The sequence below is a fragment of the Mobula hypostoma genome, chromosome 2, assembly GCF_963921235.1.
Source record: "Mobula hypostoma chromosome 2, sMobHyp1.1, whole genome shotgun sequence".
NCBI lineage: Eukaryota > Metazoa > Chordata > Chondrichthyes > Myliobatiformes > Myliobatidae > Mobula > Mobula hypostoma.
The window spans coordinates 120,921,634-120,942,459 of NC_086098.1; the positions used below are offsets into that span (position 1 = coordinate 120,921,634).

General features: G+C 48.1%; 1 protein-coding gene across 2 annotated transcripts in view; it reads right to left on the bottom strand.

Annotated features, from left to right (window-relative positions):
- LOC134342430 (serum response factor-like) overlaps nt 1-14,801 on the bottom strand; it is a 71,764-nt gene extending 56,963 nt beyond the window's left edge. The window contains exon 1 of one of the 2 annotated variants that reach the window (XM_063040550.1): nt 14,077-14,801. In XM_063040550.1, coding sequence (XP_062896620.1) covers nt 14,077-14,568 — 492 coding nt within the window. In that variant the 5' untranslated portion in view covers nt 14,569-14,801. The remainder of the gene's footprint in view (nt 1-14,076) is intronic. The other variant, XM_063040551.1, reaches the window with a different exon arrangement.
- Nucleotides 14,802-20,826: the final 6,025 nt, after the last annotated feature.

A 20,826-nucleotide genomic window follows, 5' to 3' on the forward strand; every position in this document is an offset into this window, starting at 1 on the left:
AGTGGTTAACGTAGAACAGTACACTGGGTGTACCGGAGGGCAGTGGTTAACGGAGAACAGGACACTGGGACACCGGTCTGTACTGGAGGGCAGTAGTTAACATAAAACAGTGCACTGGGACACCGGTCTGTACCAGAGGGCAGTGGTTAGCGTGGAACAGTCCACTGGGACACCGGTCTGTACCGGAGGGCAGTGGTTAGCGTGGAACAGGACACTGGGACACCGGTCTGTACCGGAGGGCAGTGGTTAACGGAGAACAGGACACTGGGACACCGGTCTGTACCGGAGGGCAGTGGTTAACGGAGAACAGGACACTGGGACACCGGTCTGTACCGGAGGGCAGTGGTTAACGGAGAACAGGACACTGGGACACCGGTCTGTACCGGGGGGCAGTGGTTAACGTAGAACAGTACACTGGGTGTACCGGAGGGCAGTGGTTAACGGAGAACAGGACACTGGGACACCGGTCTGTACCGGAGGGCAGTGGTTAACGGAGAACAGGACACTGGGACACCGGTCTGTACCGGAGGGCAGTGGTTAACGGAGAACAGGACACTGGGACACCGGTCTGTACCGGGGGGCAGTGGTTAACGTAGAACAGTACACTGGGTGTACCGGAGGGCAGTGGTTAACGGAGAACAGGACACTGGGACACCGGTCTGTACTGGAGGGCAGTAGTTAACATAAAACAGTGCACTGGGACACCGGTCTGTACCAGAGGGCAGTGGTTAGCGTGGAACAGTCCACTGGGACACCGGTCTGTACCGGAGGGCAGTGGTTAGCGTGGAACAGGACACTGGGACACCGGTCTGTACCGGAGGGCAGTGGTTAACGGAGAACAGGACACTGGGACACCGGTCTGTACCGGAGGGCAGTGGTTAACGGAGAACAGGACACTGGGACACCGGTCTGTACCGGAGGGCAGTGGTTAACGGAGAACAGGACACTGGGACACCGGTCTGTACCGGGGGGCAGTGGTTAACGTAGAACAGTACACTGGGTGTACCGGAGGGCAGTGGTTAACGGAGAACAGGACACTGGGACACCGGTCTGTACTGGAGGGCAGTAGTTAACATAAAACAGTGCACTGGGACACCGGTCTGTACCAGAGGGCAGTGGTTAGCGTGGAACAGTCCACTGGGACACCGGTCTGTACCGGAGGGCAGTGGTTAGCGTGGAACAGGACACTGGGACACCGGTCTGTACCGGAGGGCAGTGGTTAGCGTGGAACAGGACACTGGGACACCGGTCTGTACCGGAGGGCAGTGGTTAGCGTGGAACAGGACACTGGGACACCGGTCTGTACCGGAGGGCAGTGGTTAACGTAGAACAGTACACTGGGACACCGGTCTGTACCGGAGGGCAGTGGTTAACGGAGAACAGTCCACTGGGACACCGGTCTGTACCGGAGGGCAGTAGTTAACGTCGAACAGGACACTGGGACACGGGTCTGTAGAGGAGGGCAGTGGTTAACGTGGAACAGGACACTGGGACACCGGTCTGTACCGGAGGGCAGTTGTTAACGTGGAACAGGACACTGGGACACCGGTCTGTACCGGAGGGCAGTGATTAACGGAGAACAGGACACTGGGACACCGGTCTGTACCGGAGGGCAGTGGTTAACGTAGAACAGTACACTGGGACACCGGTCTGTACCGGAGGGCAGTGGTTAACGTGGAACAGGACACTGGGACACGGGTCTGTAGAGGAGGGCAGTGGTTAACGTGGAACAGGACACTGGGACACCGGTCTGTACCGGAGGGCAGTGGTTAGCGTGGAACAGGACACTGGGACACCGGTCTGTACCGGAGGGCAGTGGTTAGCGTGGAACAGGACACTGGGACACCGGTCTGTACCGGAGGGCAGTGGTTAACGGAGAACAGGACACTGGGACACCGGTCTGTACTGGAGGGCAGTAGTTAACATAAAACAGTGCACTGGGACACCGGTCTGTACCGGAGGGCAGTGGTTAGCGTGGAACAGGACACTGGGACACCGGTCTGTACTGGAGGGCAGTAGTTAACATAATACAGTGCACTGGGACACCGGTCTGTACCGGAGGGCAGTGGTTAGCGTGGAACAGTGCACTGGGACACCGGTCTGTACCGGAGGGCAGTGGTTAGCGTGGAACAGGACACTGGGGCACCGGTCTGTACCGGAGGGCAGTGGTTAGCGTGGAACAGGACACTGGGACACCGGTCTGTACCGGAGGGCAGTGGTTAACGGAGAACAGGACACTGGGACACCGGTCTGTACCGGAGGGCAGTGGTTAACGGAGAACAGGACACTGGGACACCGGTCTGTACCGGAGGGCAGTGGTTAGCGTGGAACAGTGCACTGGGACACCGGTCTGTACCGGAGGGCAGTGGTTAGCGTGGAACAGTGCACTGGGACACCGGTCTGTACCGGAGGGCAGTGGTTAGCGTGGAACAGTCCACTGGGACACCGGTCTGTACCGGAGGGCAGTGGTTAGCGTGGAACAGGACACTGGGGCACCGGTCTGTACCGGAGGGCAGTGGTTAGCGTGGAACAGGACACTGGGACACCGGTCTGTACCGGAGGGCAGTGGTTAGCGTGGAACAGGACACTGGGACACCGGTCTGTACTGGAGGGCAGTAGTTAACATAATACAGTGCACTGGGACACCGGTCTGTACCGGAGGGCAGTGGTTAGCGTGGAACAGTGCACTGGGACACCGGTCTGTACCGGAGGGCAGTGGTTAGCGTGGAACAGGACACTGGGGCACCGGTCTGTACCGGAGGGCAGTGGTTAGCGTGGAACAGGACACTGGGACACCGGTCTGTACCGGAGGGCAGTGGTTAACGGAGAACAGGACACTGGGACACCGGTCTGTACCGGAGGGCAGTGGTTAGCGTGGAACAGGACACTGGGACACCGGTCTGTACCGGAGGGCAGTGGTTAGCGTGGAACAGGACACTGGGACACCGGTCTGTACTGGAGGGCAGTAGTTAACATAAAACAGTGCACTGGGACACCGGTCTGTACCGGAGGGCAGTGGTTAGCGTGGAACAGTACACTGGGACACCGGTCTGTACATCACAGCACAGTACCTGAGAAGTTGTACATCTGACCCAACATGGTCATCACTGAGCCAGTATTTACAAGTTGAACAATGAGCTTCTGATTAATACTTGGACTGTCGCTCCGAGAGAGATTGTTAGAAGGTCAGGTCAGGTGTGGAAGGTTGAGTTCTCAGCTGTTGTCAGGCCTATCATTCGAATCTTGAACATCCCTCATCACTACCTCGGACTAGCAAAACTATGTCCACTTTGTACTCATAAAATGGACTGTTTTTATTTGTTCAAATCATTTTCTTTAATGATGTACAATTTATGTTTTCTTGTAAATATCGTGCATCTCACCTTACGTGCCTGCAGTAACATATTGGCTGATCTTCTATCTCAGCTCCACAACTCTGCGCCATAGGTTCCCTTTAATATCTAATCTATACATCTCTGCCACCATAACACCTTGGGTAAAAAATTCAAAGATCAACTACACTGAATAAAGCAACTTTCTCTCATTCATCCTGAATGACCAAAACTCCTTGGTCCAGCCCGGGTAAACATGTCACTGCACAGGGCACACAAGACAGTCATCCTGAACTCCAGAGGAAAGAAAGGCCCAGTGGGTTTCATCTTTATTCACAGGATAAATCTGACATCTCCCAAAGCTGGCAAACTTTCAATCACTCCCTTGATTACTTCTCTTAGAGTCAGTGAACACAGTAACCCTGTGTGGTCTCATCTCAACTCTGTAATACGACCAAGTAAGATCCACTCTTGTTCCCCAGCTGCCTACCACCTCCCTCATGGTCCCGGCTCCTTCTACTACCCATTGTGTTTTCCTCTATTCTTTCTTCACCTTTCCTGCCTATCACCTCCCTGCCTCCTTCCCCCACCTCTTTATCTTTCCCCTTACTGGTTTTTCACCTGGAACCTACCAGCCTTCTCCTTCCCACCCTCCCCTCACCTTCTTTATAGGGCCTCTGCCCTTTCCCTCTACAGTCCTGACGAAGGGTTCCGGCCCGAAACATCGACTCATCGTTTCCACGGATGCTGCCCTACCTGCTGAGTTCCTCCAGTGTGTTGTGAGTGTCACTCTTGTTCTAAGTCCTCTTGAAATATTAGGCAATACAATTTGCCTTCCGAATTGCCTGTTATCTGTATACTAACCTCATAAGATCCCTCTAAATGCCATTACTTTTCAATTCCCCACCATTTAAAATGCTAAATTTTCATAGTTTTTTCTACAAAGATCTCTAACATGTTGTAGAATAAAGAAAACCGGCATTTTAAAAAAATCAGCATTGTCGACTTGTTCTGGTGTTAGATTTTCATCAGCAACAATCTTGGCAAACTCAATGAAGTTCTCTGCTGCTTCAGGACCAGCAGATGCCATGTATTTTCTTAAATTTCTGCAACCAGTCTGCTGAATATTCACAACTACCTTCAATTTTCAGTTTGCTGTGATAGATCTTTGCTTGTTACATGATCAGCATGTGTTCACTCTGACACTGACAAATCCACTCTTTCAATACACAATCAAGATTATTTCTCACTTTATGCAGTGTTTCTCTATTTTTTGCTAACTTCTGTTCATTACATATCCAAGGTCCCTTCTCAGAACTGTCTGTGGTGTGCCTCACCTGGGATCCATGTGGAATTTTCCATTTGTGAAGTCATATCAGTGTTCAAACAAACTTCAGATTTTGGAGGTTTTTGGATAAGGAGTACTCAACCTGTACTACTCCTGACTTCTAGTCAAGCCTCCAATCCCAAGTAGTCGCCATACTCCTACCATTTGTTGTCCATTAGATTAATTAACACAAGGACATTGAACAAAATGGGAATGAATTGATTGACGCAGAGTGGGCTCCATGTGGCAACTTAAAGGGATGAATCACCACCTGTTTTCCTTGTATCTATTTAGCTGCTTACAACTCAGATTTATCAAATGCAAATACTCTTTCAATAATTCATTCAAATTCTGCCCAATCCAGCCAAGTGGCAGTTGGCAATTCTGTATGTCAAACCAACCAGTCAATAGCTTGGTCTCATCTTAAAATAGCTACATTTGCTAACTTTCCTTCTATGGGAACAGTTCCACAATTTATGACATCCAAGCTAACATTTCATTAGCCAGTCAGGGCTAGGATTTTGTGCTTATTAAGGGATTATATACAGATTAGTTATGTATTAATTCTTTAAAAGTTAGCTTCTGTCATATTTTAAATGTTTCCCAACTCATGCCTCACACCTTTGTAGTTTGCATTAAGATCTCCATTTCACACCGGGACCAACACTTTCAAAATCTTATAAAAAGTTAAGATCGTTCTTCCCCAAGGCCTCTTAACCACCAGATTATTAATTAGCCTTTTCTCAATACAGATGGAGTAATAACACAAGTAACAAACAATAGTCTGGAAAATCTGACAAGGACCCAAGAAAGTCAGATTATCCAAGTGACAGTGAAGTGAAGTGAAGTGAAGTGCACGAAGGCCTGGGTGAATAATCCAAATGCCGACCAATGTAGCTGCCTCCCAGGGAGTTAACCATGCTCACTCAGAGGTTCATTAAATTTAGCTCAGACCATCAGGGGAGGGTTATCTCCATATAACCCACCCCAGTGGTCTGAGGAAACAGATGAACTTCTAAGCAGCTGCTTTGAGTTTGTAGTCTGGTCTACATTCCAAGACTCAGCTTCCAGCCTAGACCATGGGCCATCAGCAAAAGTAGTAAAACTACCCAGGAGACAAGCACTCTGGGAGAAGACATGAAATTGAAGCAGAGGTCAATATTGGATTATCCACAGCCTTACTGAATAGTGCAGCAGGCTTGAGAAGCAGCAGAACTACCTTTGCTATGGGACAAACCTCTTACTCCAATGATCAAAAATCTTCAATGCTCTTTAAATAGAAAAATCAACCGTTAGCAGTTTTCCAGATACAGTCTCACCAGTGGCCTATAAACCCACACTAAATCCTCCCTACTTCTATACTCCACAGTAAAGGCCAACACCCCACTGACCTTCCAAATCACTTGTTGTCCTCTACACTAACTTTGTATTTCATGTACAAGGGCACCTAGAACCTTCCGTACAGCAGCATTTAAAAAGCTTTCCACCATTCCGAGCTTCCTCTCAAAATGTATAATCCACTCCCACATTACACGCCTCCAATCCGCTCCCACATCACACTCTAATCTGCCAGATCTGTACCCGGTTGCTCAATTTCTATTCCAAAGGCCTGCTCACAATTGCCATTCCCATTTCAGAATTATTCTCCAGTTCAGTTGCTTCATTTAAAGATTGTAAACTGCAGAGGCCCAGCATGGATGTCTGTGGCACCTCACTAGTTCCAGCCCCCCCCACCCCAAAATGATGCATCTATCCCAAACGGATTTTGTTTAATACTGTATCATGGTAATATGTACTCCAGCGTGAAGAGCTCCCTTCTCATCATGTATTAAACTTTCAGCATCTGATCAAATACCTGGTTTCCCATTATTCATCCTGCTTGTTACATCCTTAAGCACCAAGATGTATTAAGCACCATTTCCCCAGCACAGAACCAAGTTGATTCTACTTCACTGTCTCGATCAACTCCCTGTGCTGCTGTCCCAGTCCTGCCCACCTAATCCAGAACATCGCACAATCAAGCATCGTTCATTTTATCTGCTGTGGGAGTTTTCATCCACAGTGTACATCCCATCAACAGGCACAAAGCAGCTCACCCTCATGTCTTCTCCATCACTAGACCGGCTTGAAAACGTCTCTGAACAATTATTACCAACATATCACCTGCAGAAACAGAGGAGCCAACACACTGGACCACTGTTATATTACCCTCAAGGGCACTTACTGTGCTACTCTACGCCCACACATCGCGAAGTCTGATTATCCGGCTCTACCTCTGCTTGCTGAGTACAGGCAGAAATTGAACTCCACACAGTACCACGTGAGCACCAAGGCAGCAAGGACAAGGGAGGCACAAGAACACTTACAGGGCTGTCGAGTCAGTGGACTGGACTGTATTCACGGATTCACTTTCAAATCAGAATAAATAGGCCACAGTTGTCACGGACTTAATGAAACCTTGTGTGGATGAGGGTGTGCCCATGGGAACATACTGCACCTTCCCAAATCAAAAGCCGTGGATTAACCAGGAGATTCATAGTCTGCCAAGAGCTAGTCCAGGGATCCCCCACTCTACAAGAAGGCTGGGTAGAACTTACAGAGGACTTTCAAGAGCAAGAGAACAACTCCGAAGATGGTAAGAGACAGAATCAGCAGGGTTCAACTCTGTCAGTGTTTGCAGGCCATTACTTCCTACAAGGCAAAACCTAACATCATGAATGGCTATGATGCTTCACTCCAAATGAGCTCAAAGTCTTTATTGCTCGCTTTAAAAGGGAAAATGAAACTACAGCTATGAGGATTTCTGCAACACCCAGTGACCCTGAGATCTGTCCTAGAAGCTGACGCACAATCATTTTTCAAGAGGGTGAAGGTGATGGGCCCTGATGCTGTACCTGGGAGTTCTCTGAAAACCTATGCCAATCAACTGGCAGGTGTTCAAGACATTTTCTATCTCTTATTATTACAGTCAAAAGTTCCCAGTTGATTCAAAAGGGCAACAATCATCTCAGTCCCCAAGAGCAGCAAGCTAAACTGCCTTAAAGACTCACATTTACAGAGATGAAATGCTTTGGAGTTGTTTATGGCCAGAATCAACTCCTGATTCAGCAAGGACCTGGACCCACTGCAAACTGCCCAACACTGCAACAGGTCCACAGCAGATGCAACCTCACTGGCTCTTGGATCACCTGGACAATACTAATAATGTCAGGCTGCTGTTTATTGAATTCAGGTCACCATTTAATATAATCATTCCTATAGTTCTGATTGAAAAACTCCAAATCCTGGGCCTCTGTACCTCCCTCTGCAACTGGATCCTTGACTTCCTCACCGGAAGACCACAGTCTGCGGATCAGAAATAACATCTCCACCTCGCTGATAATCAACACTGGTGCACCTCAAGCATGTGTGCTTAGACCACTGCTCTACTCTCCCTCTACTCCCACATCCGTGTGGCTAGGCACAGCTCAAATGCCACCCAAAAATTTGCTGACGATACAACATTCATTGGCAGAATTTCAGATGGGGATGAGGTGGTGCACAGGAGCAAGGTATCAGCTAGTTGAGTGCTGCCAGAACAACAGCTTTGCATTTAACGTCAGTAAGACCAAAGAATTGATTGTGGACTTCAGAAAGGGCAAGACAAGGGAACTTATAGCAGTCCTCAGGGGGATCAGAAGTGGAAAGGATGGGCAATTTCAAAATCCCGGGTGACATTTCTGAGGATCTATCCTGGGCCCAACAGCAGCTACATTTCATTAGGCATTTGAGGAGATTCGGCATGTCACCAAGACACTCGCAAATTTCCCTGGAGAGCATTCTAACTGGCTACATCACAGTCTGGTTTGGGCAGGGGGCACTGCACAGGATCAAAATAAGCTGCAAGAAGTTGAAAACTCAGTCAGCTCCATCATGGGCACCAGCCTCCCCAGCATCGAGAAGAGATGTCTCAAGAAGGCAGCATTCATCACTGAAGACCCCCATCACCCAGGGCATGCCCTTTCCTCATTGCTCCCATCAAGGAGATACATGAGCCTGAAGGCACACACAACGGTTCAGAAACAGCTTCTTCCCCTCTGCCAAATTTCTGAATGGACATTGAACCCATGAACATTATCTCACTACTTACTGAACTTAACTTCTTTTTGCTGCTGCAAAGTTAACAAATTTCAGGACATACACTGGTAATATTAAACCCGATTCGGATTCTTCATAATAATGGATTCCAGCATTTCCCCAAGACCAGATGTTGGGCTAACTGGCCAATAGTTGCTGACTTCTGACTGGCTCCTTTTCTCAAACAGTGGTTTTGCACCAAAGACAAAATTACTATAAATTATCCAATAAACAAACAAGTAAATAATGCTTACAAACAGTATTAATGAGGTATTGTTCAGAAATTTTTTGGAGGGGAAAAAGCAGTTTCTAAATCGTGTAGGTTCCTGTACTTCTTCCGGGTGGTAGGAAGGAGGAGGCATGTTGCAGGAGGGGAGCTTCCCTAATGATGGATGCCTTCTTCCTGAGGCATCACATCTTGATGTCCTCGATGGCAGGGAGGGTTATGCCCGTGACTGAGTCTACAATCCTCGGCAGTCTCCTGCGATCCTGTGCACCAAATCCTCTATGCCAAGCTGTGGTGTAACTAGTCAGTATAGATCAGTAATAACATCTCACTGACAAGTGTACCTCAAGGTTGTTAGCTTAGCCCACTGATTCATTCCCTTACATTCATAACTGTGTGGCTAGGCACAGCTCAAACACCATCTACAAATGCACCTATGACACAACTGAAGTTGCAGATGGCAACAAGGAGGTATAGAAGAGAGTGACAGATTGGCTAGCTGAGTAGTGTCATCTTACATTCAATGTCACCAAAAACAAGGAACTGACATTGGATTTAGGAAGGGGAAGTCAGGAAAACACACCAACCTTGTTGAAGGGTCAGCGGAAATTGTGAGCTTTAAGTTTCTGCGTCAACATCTCAAAGGATCTTTGCTGGGCCCAACACATTGATCAGGGAGCCATGAAGAGTTTGAGACTTAGCATGTCAAAGACTCTATGTAGATAATGTGAAGAATAGACTGATTACATCACAAGCTCCACTGCAAATGCCGCCAAGGGTCGTAGACTCCACCAGCTTCATCACAGGCAAAACTGCCCAAACTTCCTGCTCATGCACCCATCACTGAGGACCCTCACCATCTGGGCCATTCCTCCTTCTCTTTAACACCGTCAGGGAGGTGGTACAGGAGCCCGAGACCCACGACCCACGCTGAAAACTTGAAAGCCCCATCAGACTTTTATATGATCAGAATCAAGGCAATGTTTAATATCACTGGCACATGGTGTAAAATTTATTACTTTGCACCAGTACATCACTACAAATTACAACATATAATATAAATTAAATAATTAGCACAAAAAGACAACAAAACTAAAAGTGAGGTAGCATACATAGTTTATTGTCCCTTCAGAAATCTAATGCAGAGGGGAAGAAGCTGTTCCTGAAATGTGAAGGTGGCTTCAGATCTGCAGTGACTCATCTTTCAATGAGAAAACCAAGGATGGAGTTGCAGAGGCCCAGGTTTTGGAGCTTTTTGATTAGAACTGAGAGGACTGTGTTGAACGCTGAGCTGTAGTCATTAACTAGCATCAAACCTGAAGCAGGTACCGCCATTGTCTAGCTGATCCAAGGCCGAGTGAAGAGATAGTGAGGTTGCACCTGGTGTAGAATTATTGCGGCGATAGGCGAAGTCCAGGTCCCTGCTTAGGCGGGAGTTAATTCTGACCATGGCCAGTCTCTCAAAGCATTTCATCACGGTAGATGCAAGTGTAACTGGGCTATAGCTGTGAGACAGCTCTTCTCAGGCACTGGTATGTTTGCCACCCTTCTGAAGCAGGTAGAAACCTACAACTGCAGCAGTGAGAGATCCACTATGTCCTTGAGCACTCCTGTCAGTTGGTTTGCACAGGTTTTCAGAGCCCTACCAGGTACACCATCAGGGCCTGACACCTTCTTGAAAGAAGTTCTGATGTTGGTCTCTGAAATAGAGATCACAAAGTGACCAGATGCTGCAGGGATTTGCACAGGTGGAGTTTTATTCTCCCTTTCAAAGTGCACATAAAGGAGTTAAGCTCATCGAGCAGTGATGCACCACCCATTTACAATGTTGGGTTTTGCCTTGTAAAAAGTAATGGCCTGAATACCCTGCCAAGGCTAACGTGCATCTGATTCGGTCTCTAACTTCAAACAGAATTGTGTTTTTGCTCTTAAAATAGCCTTCCATAGGTCGTACCTAAACTTCTTGTATAATTTTGGATCATTGGTCTCGAATGTCAGAGCCAGCCGTCGGCAGACTGTGAATCTCCTAGTTCATCCACAGCTTTTGATCTGGGTATATCTGGTATGTTCTCGAAGGCACGCACTCACACACACAGATCTTATGGTGTTTTCATTCACGTTCAAGGATGAATCCCTGAATATCGTCCAGTCCACCAACTCAAAGCAGTCCTGCAAGTGCTCCTCCGCCTCCCCTGACCGTACCTCCTTGGTCCTCAACACTGGTGCTGCGATCTTTAGTCTCTGGGAGAAGTACGAGGTACGATCAGACTTTCCAAAGTGTGGACGTGGAATGGCACAAAAAGCCTTCTTGATGGTGGTGTAACAGAGCCAAGTGCTTTGGCTCCTCCAGTTCCACAGCTGATATGTTGGTGGTAGTTGTTCAAGTTAGCCTGGTTGTAATCCACTGCAATGATAGGAAAGGCATCAGGGTGACTGCTGATCACAGTGTGCAGCTTTTGCAGTGCCTACCTGATGCTGGCCAGGGGTGGAATATACACCACTACCAAGATGACAGCAAAAACCTCCCTCAGTGCGTAAATAGTACAAAACTTGACCACTAGATGCTCTTGGTCAGGTGAGCAGGATTGAGATGGAAACACCACAATGAGTTAATCCTAAAGCATGCTCCACTTCCTTTACTTTTAAAACACTGAGCTATTCCATCATTGTGGTGGAGCGTGAAGCCCACAGACTGCAGCACTACATCTGAAATGGCCAGGGGTAAGCCATGCTTTCATGAAGCAAACTACATAGCAGTCCCTGATGTCCCTCTGGTACTGCAATCTTGCTGAGGTCTTCAAACTTAATTTCTTGAGTCTGTACATTCAGCAGCAGGACAGTCAAGAGTGGAGGTCTAAGAGCTCTGTGTTTCAATCGTACATACAAAGCAGCTTGCCTTTCTCTTTCTTAAAGGGGAACTGCATTTGCGTCCCAAGTCTGCCGCCCATAGTCCACGGAATTTGAGGATACATACTTCTTTTAAAATCATCCTAAAACGATGTTGCTTATTGATGCTCCCATGGCTGTGACTGAGGATTTCAGCCAGTGATCCTAAACGAGAATATTCCATGATTTCCATTGCAGCTGCACGTAGTCACAATTTATCAGTGCCACCTTGACCAGAACCATGAACATTGCTTCATCTTCCCTTGTTTTGCACGAGTTATTTTGTAATTAGCAATTATGTCTTCGAACCACACTGCTGCTGCAGAACAGATTTAATGTCAGTACACCTGATTCTGTGGAAATTTGCAAAAGTCTCAGCTGCTATACCAAAACTCCTCAAACCCCTAACAAAGGAGAGCTGCTGGTGTGCATTTGTGACTCATCTACTAAATGTATCTACTGTGGACCGACTGCAGTGGTCGGCAAGTTACAATGATGCTCAGGCTCCTGTTAATTTGAAGCAGAGCTTGATAGCTTTTGATTGGTAAGGGCAGCAAAGGCAAAGGGGAGAGGGCAGATTTGAGAGGGAAAATAAATTTGTTATGGCAGTGTAGCAGTTACCGTTAGGCTATGAGAGCACCTGTGACCCGGGGTCAATTCACCCACTCTCAGGAGTTTGTACGGTCTCCCTGTGGCCACGTGGGTGCTCAGCTTTCTCCCACACTCCAAAGGCATACAGGTTAGCAGGTTAATTGGTCACAGGGGTGTAATGGGTGGTGCTGACTCACTGGGCCAGAAGGACCTGTTACCATTCTATATCTCAAAATAACAATAGGCCACGGCAGAGCACGCTCGATTGGCCAAATGGCATACTTCTGCTATGCCATGTGGTCTGAATTCTAGCCATTAGCAGCCTCAAAGCAGTGGATGTGTGCTGCTGGGTGACAGAGGCAGCTCCCCTGCTTTTCTTTGTCAGCAGCAGGTGGGAGCCTCTGACTGCAGCACTGAGCAGCTGAAGATGGCCAGGTTTTCAATACCTGGCCAGAGCCTAACACGTTGCCACGGTTCACCCACTCAAAGTTCTAACATCAGGTTCTGAGGCAGATGTGAAAAAGGATAACAGAGTGCCACCATAGTCCCAGTAACCACTGGATGGTATCAAAAGCTTCCAGAAGTCCACTTCACAACAAAAGGTTTGTAATTCATAGCTCCTGCTCAACAGCACATGACCCCTCACACCAAGTACATGTCCTATGCTGAGCACTGATGGACACCAGGCCATTGGACAGATACCTTGGCTAACTGCTCTCCCCTCCAAGTCCAGGGGGAGTTGAGCCTAACATACTGTATATCCTGCCACACACATCAAAGTTGCTGGTGAATGCAGCAGGCCAGGCAGCATCTCTAGGAAGAGGTACAGTTGGCGGTTCGGGCCGAGACCCCTCGTCAGGACTAACTGAAAGAAGAGCTGGTAAGAGATTTGAAAGTGGGAGGGGGAGGGGGAGATCCGAAATGATAGGAGAAGACAGGAGGGGGAGGGATGGAGCCAAGAGCTGGACTGGTGATTGGCAAAGGGGATATGAGAGGAACAGATCAGGCTCTTCACATCGCGAGAGGACTCCCAACCACTGGAGCACCAGGAAGTAAACTAGTTTGAACTGGGGAGAAAAGGAGAGGGAGTGGAACGGGGGCGCTATCGATCCACAGTCCCAATAACAGCTCTAGGTGCAGACACCAGCAGGGTTGGCACCATCACTCTGCAAAAGGTCACCAGGTTACAGTGCATCTGCTATTTTACACCACGAGGTAAAAGAGACAGCTTCAACAGGGCACACATTCCGCAGAGCAGTCGCGGCGGACACTAGTACCCGCAGAAAGCAGGCTGGATTTCCAGCAACCTGTTGAGGTATCCCGGCTGCAATATTTTTGCAACTCCGATTGTCCCCGCCGTGCATCCAACAAGTTGTCTTAACCAACCCGCCCACAGGCACGGGGGTTAACCTGTCCCCATCAATACAGAAGTGGATCCGGATAGTGGGGGAGGGAGAGAGGGGAGGAAGAGGTGGGAGAGAGAGAGAATAAACAGCCCACCCCTCCACCCGGCCCCCTCTCCGCCTCATTTAACCCAGAGCTTGCCAGCGAGCTGTCAGCCGAGGCCGGCAGCGTCAGCGGCGGCCCGGGCCGCTCACCTTCTTCATGATGCCCGTCTTCCTCTTGCTGAAAGTCGTGTATCTCCTCAACTTGTTGTCGATGAATTCCATTTTGATCTTCACTCTGCCTCGCGTTTTCTTGCCCGGTTTCAGCCCGGCCGCTGCAGCTGCCGGGCCTCCCGCTGCAACCACCCCGTAAGCCCCACCGCCGCTGCCCGCTGCCAGACCCGGGCCGCCACCGCAGTCCAGGCTCGGGTCGTGTCCGGTCAAGCCGACCGCTGCCTCCATGTCCGACACCCGACGCTTCACCCCGCGCCTGTCAACCGGGGCCGGGGGCACCACCAGGTCATCCTCGTCGTCGCTGCTGCCCTCCGAGCCACTGTAGGCGGAGCTGAGGGGAGGCTCCCGTTCCCGGTTGCGGACGCTACCCGGTGGCGGGGGCGCTGCGGGTGGTGGTGGCGGCGGAGGCGCCTGCTGCAGGTTGCCCACGGTCGAGACGCTGTCGTTAACTCCGGCCTGGCTCTGCAGCATGGTGCGGGCTCCGGTCCGTACGGAACCCGCCGCTGCTTCTCACTCCCGCCACCAACTCGCTACACCGGCAGTCGCAGCACAGCGCGGCACTCTGTTCCACGCCCAGCAAATAATCCCGCGCTCACCCACGAGCCCGCATCACCCGACCCACCATACCCGCCCTGCCAAAAGAACCTATCTCTCCCCCAATCACACCACTGCTCCAGAAATAAATCAATGACTGGAAACTCCGGCGGTCGAGGATTCCCTCAATGGCGGAGGCAGCGCGACTCCGGTGCCCGGCGCTACTTTCTCCTCCCCATATAAAGAGACAATGTTTCCTTTTATGGCGCGAGCTGCCCTTATATGGTGAGTCACCGCTTCGCGCTTTGATTGGCTGTCCGGTATCGTCACCCCCGAATAATTTACATACCAGCGCGAGCTTCTAATTACATCATGGGTGGGTACAGAATGGGAGAGGGGCACATGACTGGGGGAGGGATAGGGCTTCGGAGACGACTTGATGGGCCGAATGATTTGATTTTGCTCCTATATCTTATGAGGGGGTGGGGGAAAGAGTGGGGTTTATGAGGAAAGGTTAGAGTTGAGGAGAGAATAACTGGGGAGAGGGAGATTGGGGTTGGAAGGAGTGGAGCTGGGAGGGAGTGTGAAGGAATTGGGTGAGATAGGGCCAGGGAGTGAGGGGAAAGAAGATGAGAGGAACTCATTTCTCCATCTCCCCATCAACAGTTCCCATCTCCCTCTTTCCTTATCTGTCTCTACCTATCACCAGCCCTCATCCCCCAATTCCACCCCTCCTCTTCTAACAGTTCAATTGACCTACTGTTGCTCTTTTTGTTCTTTCGATTCTACCCCTTTCACCACACTCCCCTATTTCTCTTTCAGCTCTCATCTTCCATTCCTCCTTGCTCCCTGCCCTCTCCTTTCATCCTTACTCCCTCCTCCCCTTCACTGTTACTTGATATTAGGATAATAATTTGCCCTACTGTTTTCCCCACAACTGGATAAACTACCTTATCCACATGAAAGTGCATAAATCATCCACTTGACACTCACTCAACATGTCCAAATCACAATCCCAGCCAGCTCTGTATTGGTAGATGAAACAAACAACTCATCATAGCAGGAACATTGTGAACTGCACTGATCTGAAATACCCTGCTTGGAATAGAAAAGTACAGCACAGAAACAGGCTCTTTGGCCCATGATGTCTGTGCCAAGCACAAAGTCAATCTAAACCTTTCTGCCTGCACTTGACTCATATCTGTCCACCATGAATATTAATATACTTATCCGAACCCCTCTTCAGTGATACAATGCTATCTGCTTCCATCTCCACCTCTGCTAGCCTATACCAGGTATATTTAAAAAATGTCCCACACGTAGCCTCCAAATTTTTCCCCTCTCATGTTAAAGTTATGCTCCCTAGTATTAGACATTTCTCCCCTGGGAAAAAGAATCTGACTATCTCATCAAAGGTCTGAATTTCTATATGTCTGGATCTGTATTGTAAGTTAACACGTTATACCTCAGAAATATTGTCTTTGTTCATTTATTGTCGATAGAATACAGTGACACCTTAAAATGCTGGGAGGAAACTGTGGAAGGTATGAGTCTGGGTGTCATTCGTCGTTCTCGGGACAGATCGGACATTGTTATCCACAAATGGCTCTTCCTCTCTGAGGTTGTTGGCATAATCAGTAAGCAGACCGAGGAAGCTCCTATCACCTGTAATGAGCAAGAACAGGAGATTTGAAAGGTGCAATGACCATCAGCCAAGAAAATGGTAGAGGAGACAAAGCTAAAGCTCACCTTGTGAACTTAACCTAACTGACTAGGATGTAGATTCTTTCTGTTGGCCTCCATTCCCCTCTTGACCTTGCTTCCCATCGCCTTTCTCTGTGTCTTGTCCGAGTCTTTTTTCTGCTTTCAACGATCATTCCACCTTCCCTTCCTTTATGATTTTTCCCTTCTCCTCTTCCTCTGCTTGCCTTATCTTCATCTTCATCTTCTGCTTGTCTAGTTCTACTCTTATTCCATTTCCCTCGGCCCTTCTGGCTTTCCCATCTCAATCTATGCCCTTCTCCCCGTCCCCTCTCTCTGTCTTCCTGGCCTCTCTCCCTATATCTGTTTATCTCTTCCTCTACTTCTCCCTGTCTGTCCTCTCTGCCTCTATGCCTCCTCCCAATTTCTCTTCCTCTATCTCTGCCTTGGCCAGATTCTTTCCTTCTCTCTCTCTGCTGTTCTCCATCTCTCCTTTTCCTTTCCATCCATTTTGTATTCCATTCTTTATCTTGGCCCATTTTATCTTCCTCTCTCCACCTTGATTTCCTCACACTCTCTCTTGCCATCTCCTCTTTCTTCTTATTGGCTTCACTGTGTTCAGTCTTTCTGACCCTCTCTGGTGACATCTTCCTTTCTTCTCTCTTCCAAATCTTCCTCTCCTCCTCGTTATCTTGTCTTCCTCCCTCTCTATCATCGTATGATCGTGACGTTAGTTTCTGTGTCCACATTGACCTTCTCACTCTCTCTCTGCTTCTCTCCAGTTTCTCTTCCTTCTCTCTCATCAGCTGGTCTCTCAGCTTACATTCTTGTTTCCTCTCTTTATCTCTTTCTGTCTCCTTAAATCTGCTAATTTTGCCTGCCTCCCTCACTCCTCTACCTTCCCATACTGCTTTCCTGCTCTTCTCTTCCTCCCCTCCCCATTGCCTGTGTATCTTTATCTGTTTCACTTTAGCTCCCATATTGTGGGAATATTTTCCCTTTCTCTCATGGATCTCTCTGCCCATTTCATCTTTCACTCAATAAGTTGTGAGACCTTCTCCCTCCCTACCTTGCATTCCTCTCTTATTAAAGCACGTCAGCGGAAGAAACCTCCACTGAGATCCAAACAGCCAATGGTCCACTGTGCAAAGCTGTGAATACCTCAGCAACTGAGCTCAGGTATGTCATCGGGAGAGATTATGAGAAATGCCATTGTCACCAGGACAGTGACCATGTAGGCAGTAGGTGCAAGGAAGGAAACCCAAACACTTGCCACCTGCAGAGAATTGGCAACATCAATGACCACAGATAGCCTACACATTTTTTTTTCCTCCGCCAGAATTCTTCCCATTTCCTCCCTGCTCTTGGGACCAACAGTCCTGACTTCTTTCCCCACCGTGACCACAGCACCACAAGGACACAACAGCACAAAGAGAAAGACAGTGAGCACCACCAAGAGCACAGGTGCCTGAGGCAGCATCATCCCACCCAAGCACCAGTAAACTGGTTAGAGTACATAGAATAATGCAGCACAGAAACAGGCCATTCACTCCAACTGATCTGTGCTGACCAAGATACCCATCTATGTGTTACCTGACTTGCTCCAAATTTGTTGGCCTATTTCCTTCATTCTAGGTCTTGATCCCTCTGCCAATGGAAACAATTTCTCCTTTTCATGATCAGAATCATTCACAATCTCCTCTGTTCCAACAAAAAATAACTCCAACTTCTCCAATCCCTCATTGTTGGAATCAGTCCAGCAAATTTCTTCCACCCCCTTCAAATTCTTTCCCTCTTTCTCAAACTGTGGTGCTCAGACTGGACATTACTCCAGTTGTAAAGGAATCATACATTTGATAATCAGGATGGGTGGTAGAAATAGTGGGGGGGGGGGAGAGATGTGAGAATAAAAATTGGGATTAAATATATCATTTGTGTTGATGCTTGGCATGGACTTGGTTAGCTGAAGAACATGCTTTCAACCTATATCTCTGATTCTGACACTGTCCCACTCTCTGTCAATACACAGAGTGACCCCTCTAAGTATCATTGTAGGGCACGTCCTCTTTAAACATGAGGATATACAAAATAGAAACTGCAGTAGACCAAGTCTGCTTCATTCCACTGCAAGATCTTTTACCTCAGTTCTGCTTCCATGCATTAATCCCATATCTCTCGAACCCTTTAATATCTAGAAGTCTATAATTTATGACCTAATGACTACCCATAATGGTTCTTCCAGAAATTTACCATCCTGTGGGTGAAGAAATTTATCCTTATTTCTGGACTGCCAACCCCTTATTTTGTAACTGAACTAGATTCCCCAAGTCAGAGGAAGCTTCAACTCAGTTTGTACCTAACTATGTTTAACTAGGGGTTTGTACATTTCAATAAGATCACTTCTCATTCTTCTAAACTCCTGAACGTGTTAACCTAATCTGTTTAACCTATCCTCATATGACAAACCATTTATACGAGGAATCCAACTGTCTAAGCTGTAAAGATAGGTACAATTACAATGTTTAAAGGAGAGCTGGATAGATGCATGGATAGGAAAGGATAAATGCAGGTAAATGGGACTAGGTTAGATGGCATCTTGGCCAGCAGAGATGAATTGGGATAAAGGGCTTTTTGCATGCTGTGTGAATTTACAATCTTTGCTTTCCCAGCATCTGTTGCTGGGGAGACCAGACCTGTTCATAACATTCCATTTGCAGTCTCACTAGAACCCCATGTAATGGAGAAAGACATTTCCTGTCCTCAAATCTCTTGCACTAAAGGTCAACATACTTTTGCCATCTAACCTGCATGTTAACGTTCATTGTGTACAAGGAAACACAGGCACCTCTAAACACCAACAATCTCTCAACATGTTTCACCTTTATGTTTTTACAATGTGTATGACCTCACCTTTCTCCTCATTACACATCGTCAGCTATCTCCCTGACAACATCAGTGGGAAGTGCGCCCAACTTCAGCGCCTGACTGATGGGGTCAAGGAGTTGGACGTACTCAGGATCATTCAGCAGGCTGAAGATATTATAGATGAGACTTTTGAAGAGGTGGGGTCACAATCAGAGTACAGGCTTCGAACAGTAGATGCATGACCACCAGGAGAGGTAAGGGGTTTAAAAAGTCAGTGCAGGGTTCCCCTGTGGCCATTCCCCTCAGCAATAAGTCTACCCCTTAAGATACTGCCGGGGGGGATGAGCCATCAGATCATGACAGCAGCTGCCAGGCTGGTGAACCTGTGGCTGGCCCTGAGGGAAGGGTAAAATCAGGCAGTGCAGCAGTTATAGGGGACTCAATAGTTAAGGGGACAGAAAGGAGATTGTGGCCACAAAATATACCCCATGATGGTGTGTTGCCTCCCAGGTGTGAGGATCCATGACGTATCAGAGTGGCTGCAGAATATCCTCAAAGGGGAGGGGGAACAGCCAGAGGTCGTGGCGCACATTGGCACCAATGACATGGGCAGAAAAGGGGAAGAGGTCCTAAGCAGTGAGTATATAGAGTTAGGAAAGAGACTGAAGAGAAGGACCTCCAAGGTTGTAATTTCCAGGTTACTCCCAGTGCCATGGGCTAGTGCAAGTAGGAATAGTGTGACAGCATGGACGAATGAGTTGCTGTGGAAAGGTTGCAGGGGACAGGGTTTCAAGTTCTTAGATCACTGGAACCTTTTCTGGAGAAGGGGTGACCTGTACAAGAGGGACAGGTTTCACCTGAACTGGAGGGGAACCAAATCCTGCCCAGAAGGTTTGCTGATGCTACCCAGGAGAGTTCAAACTAGTCTTGCAGTGGGCTGGGAACTGGAACCCCAGGTCATTAAGGAAAAGATCAGACTGGAAGGTAAATGTCAGGAAAAGTACTGAAAGGCATAATCAAAATAACAGGTATGATGGGTTGGATAGTTTGAAGTGTGTTTATTTTAATGCTAGGAGCATATGGGTAAAGGTGATGAACTTAGAGCATGGATCAATACATGGAACTACGATGCAGCCATTATTGAAACTCCGTTGAGAGAAGGGCAGGAATGGGTGATTAATGTACCAGGTTTTAGAAAAGCTAGAGGGTGGAGACACACTACTAATCAGGGACAATATCACAGCTGCACAGGCGAGACATAATGGAGGGGTCGGACACAGAGTCCATTTGGGTGGAACTCAGGAATAGGAAGAATTCAATTACACCAACGGGATTGTACTACAGATCTCCTCCCCAATAACCACTGGAACATTGAGGAACAGATCTATAATCAGATTAAGGAATGTGCAAAAATAATAGGGTTGTTGTTATGGGGGAGTTCAGCTTCCTTAATATAAACTGGAACCTTCTTAGTGTAAAGGGTTTAGATGGGGCAGAACTTGTTCAGTGTATCCAGGAAGGTTTCTTAAATCAATATGTGAATGGTCCAACAAGAGGAGAAGCCATACTGGACCTGGTGTTGGGTAAAGAACCTGGCCAGGTGACTGACCTTTCAGAGGGTGAACAGTG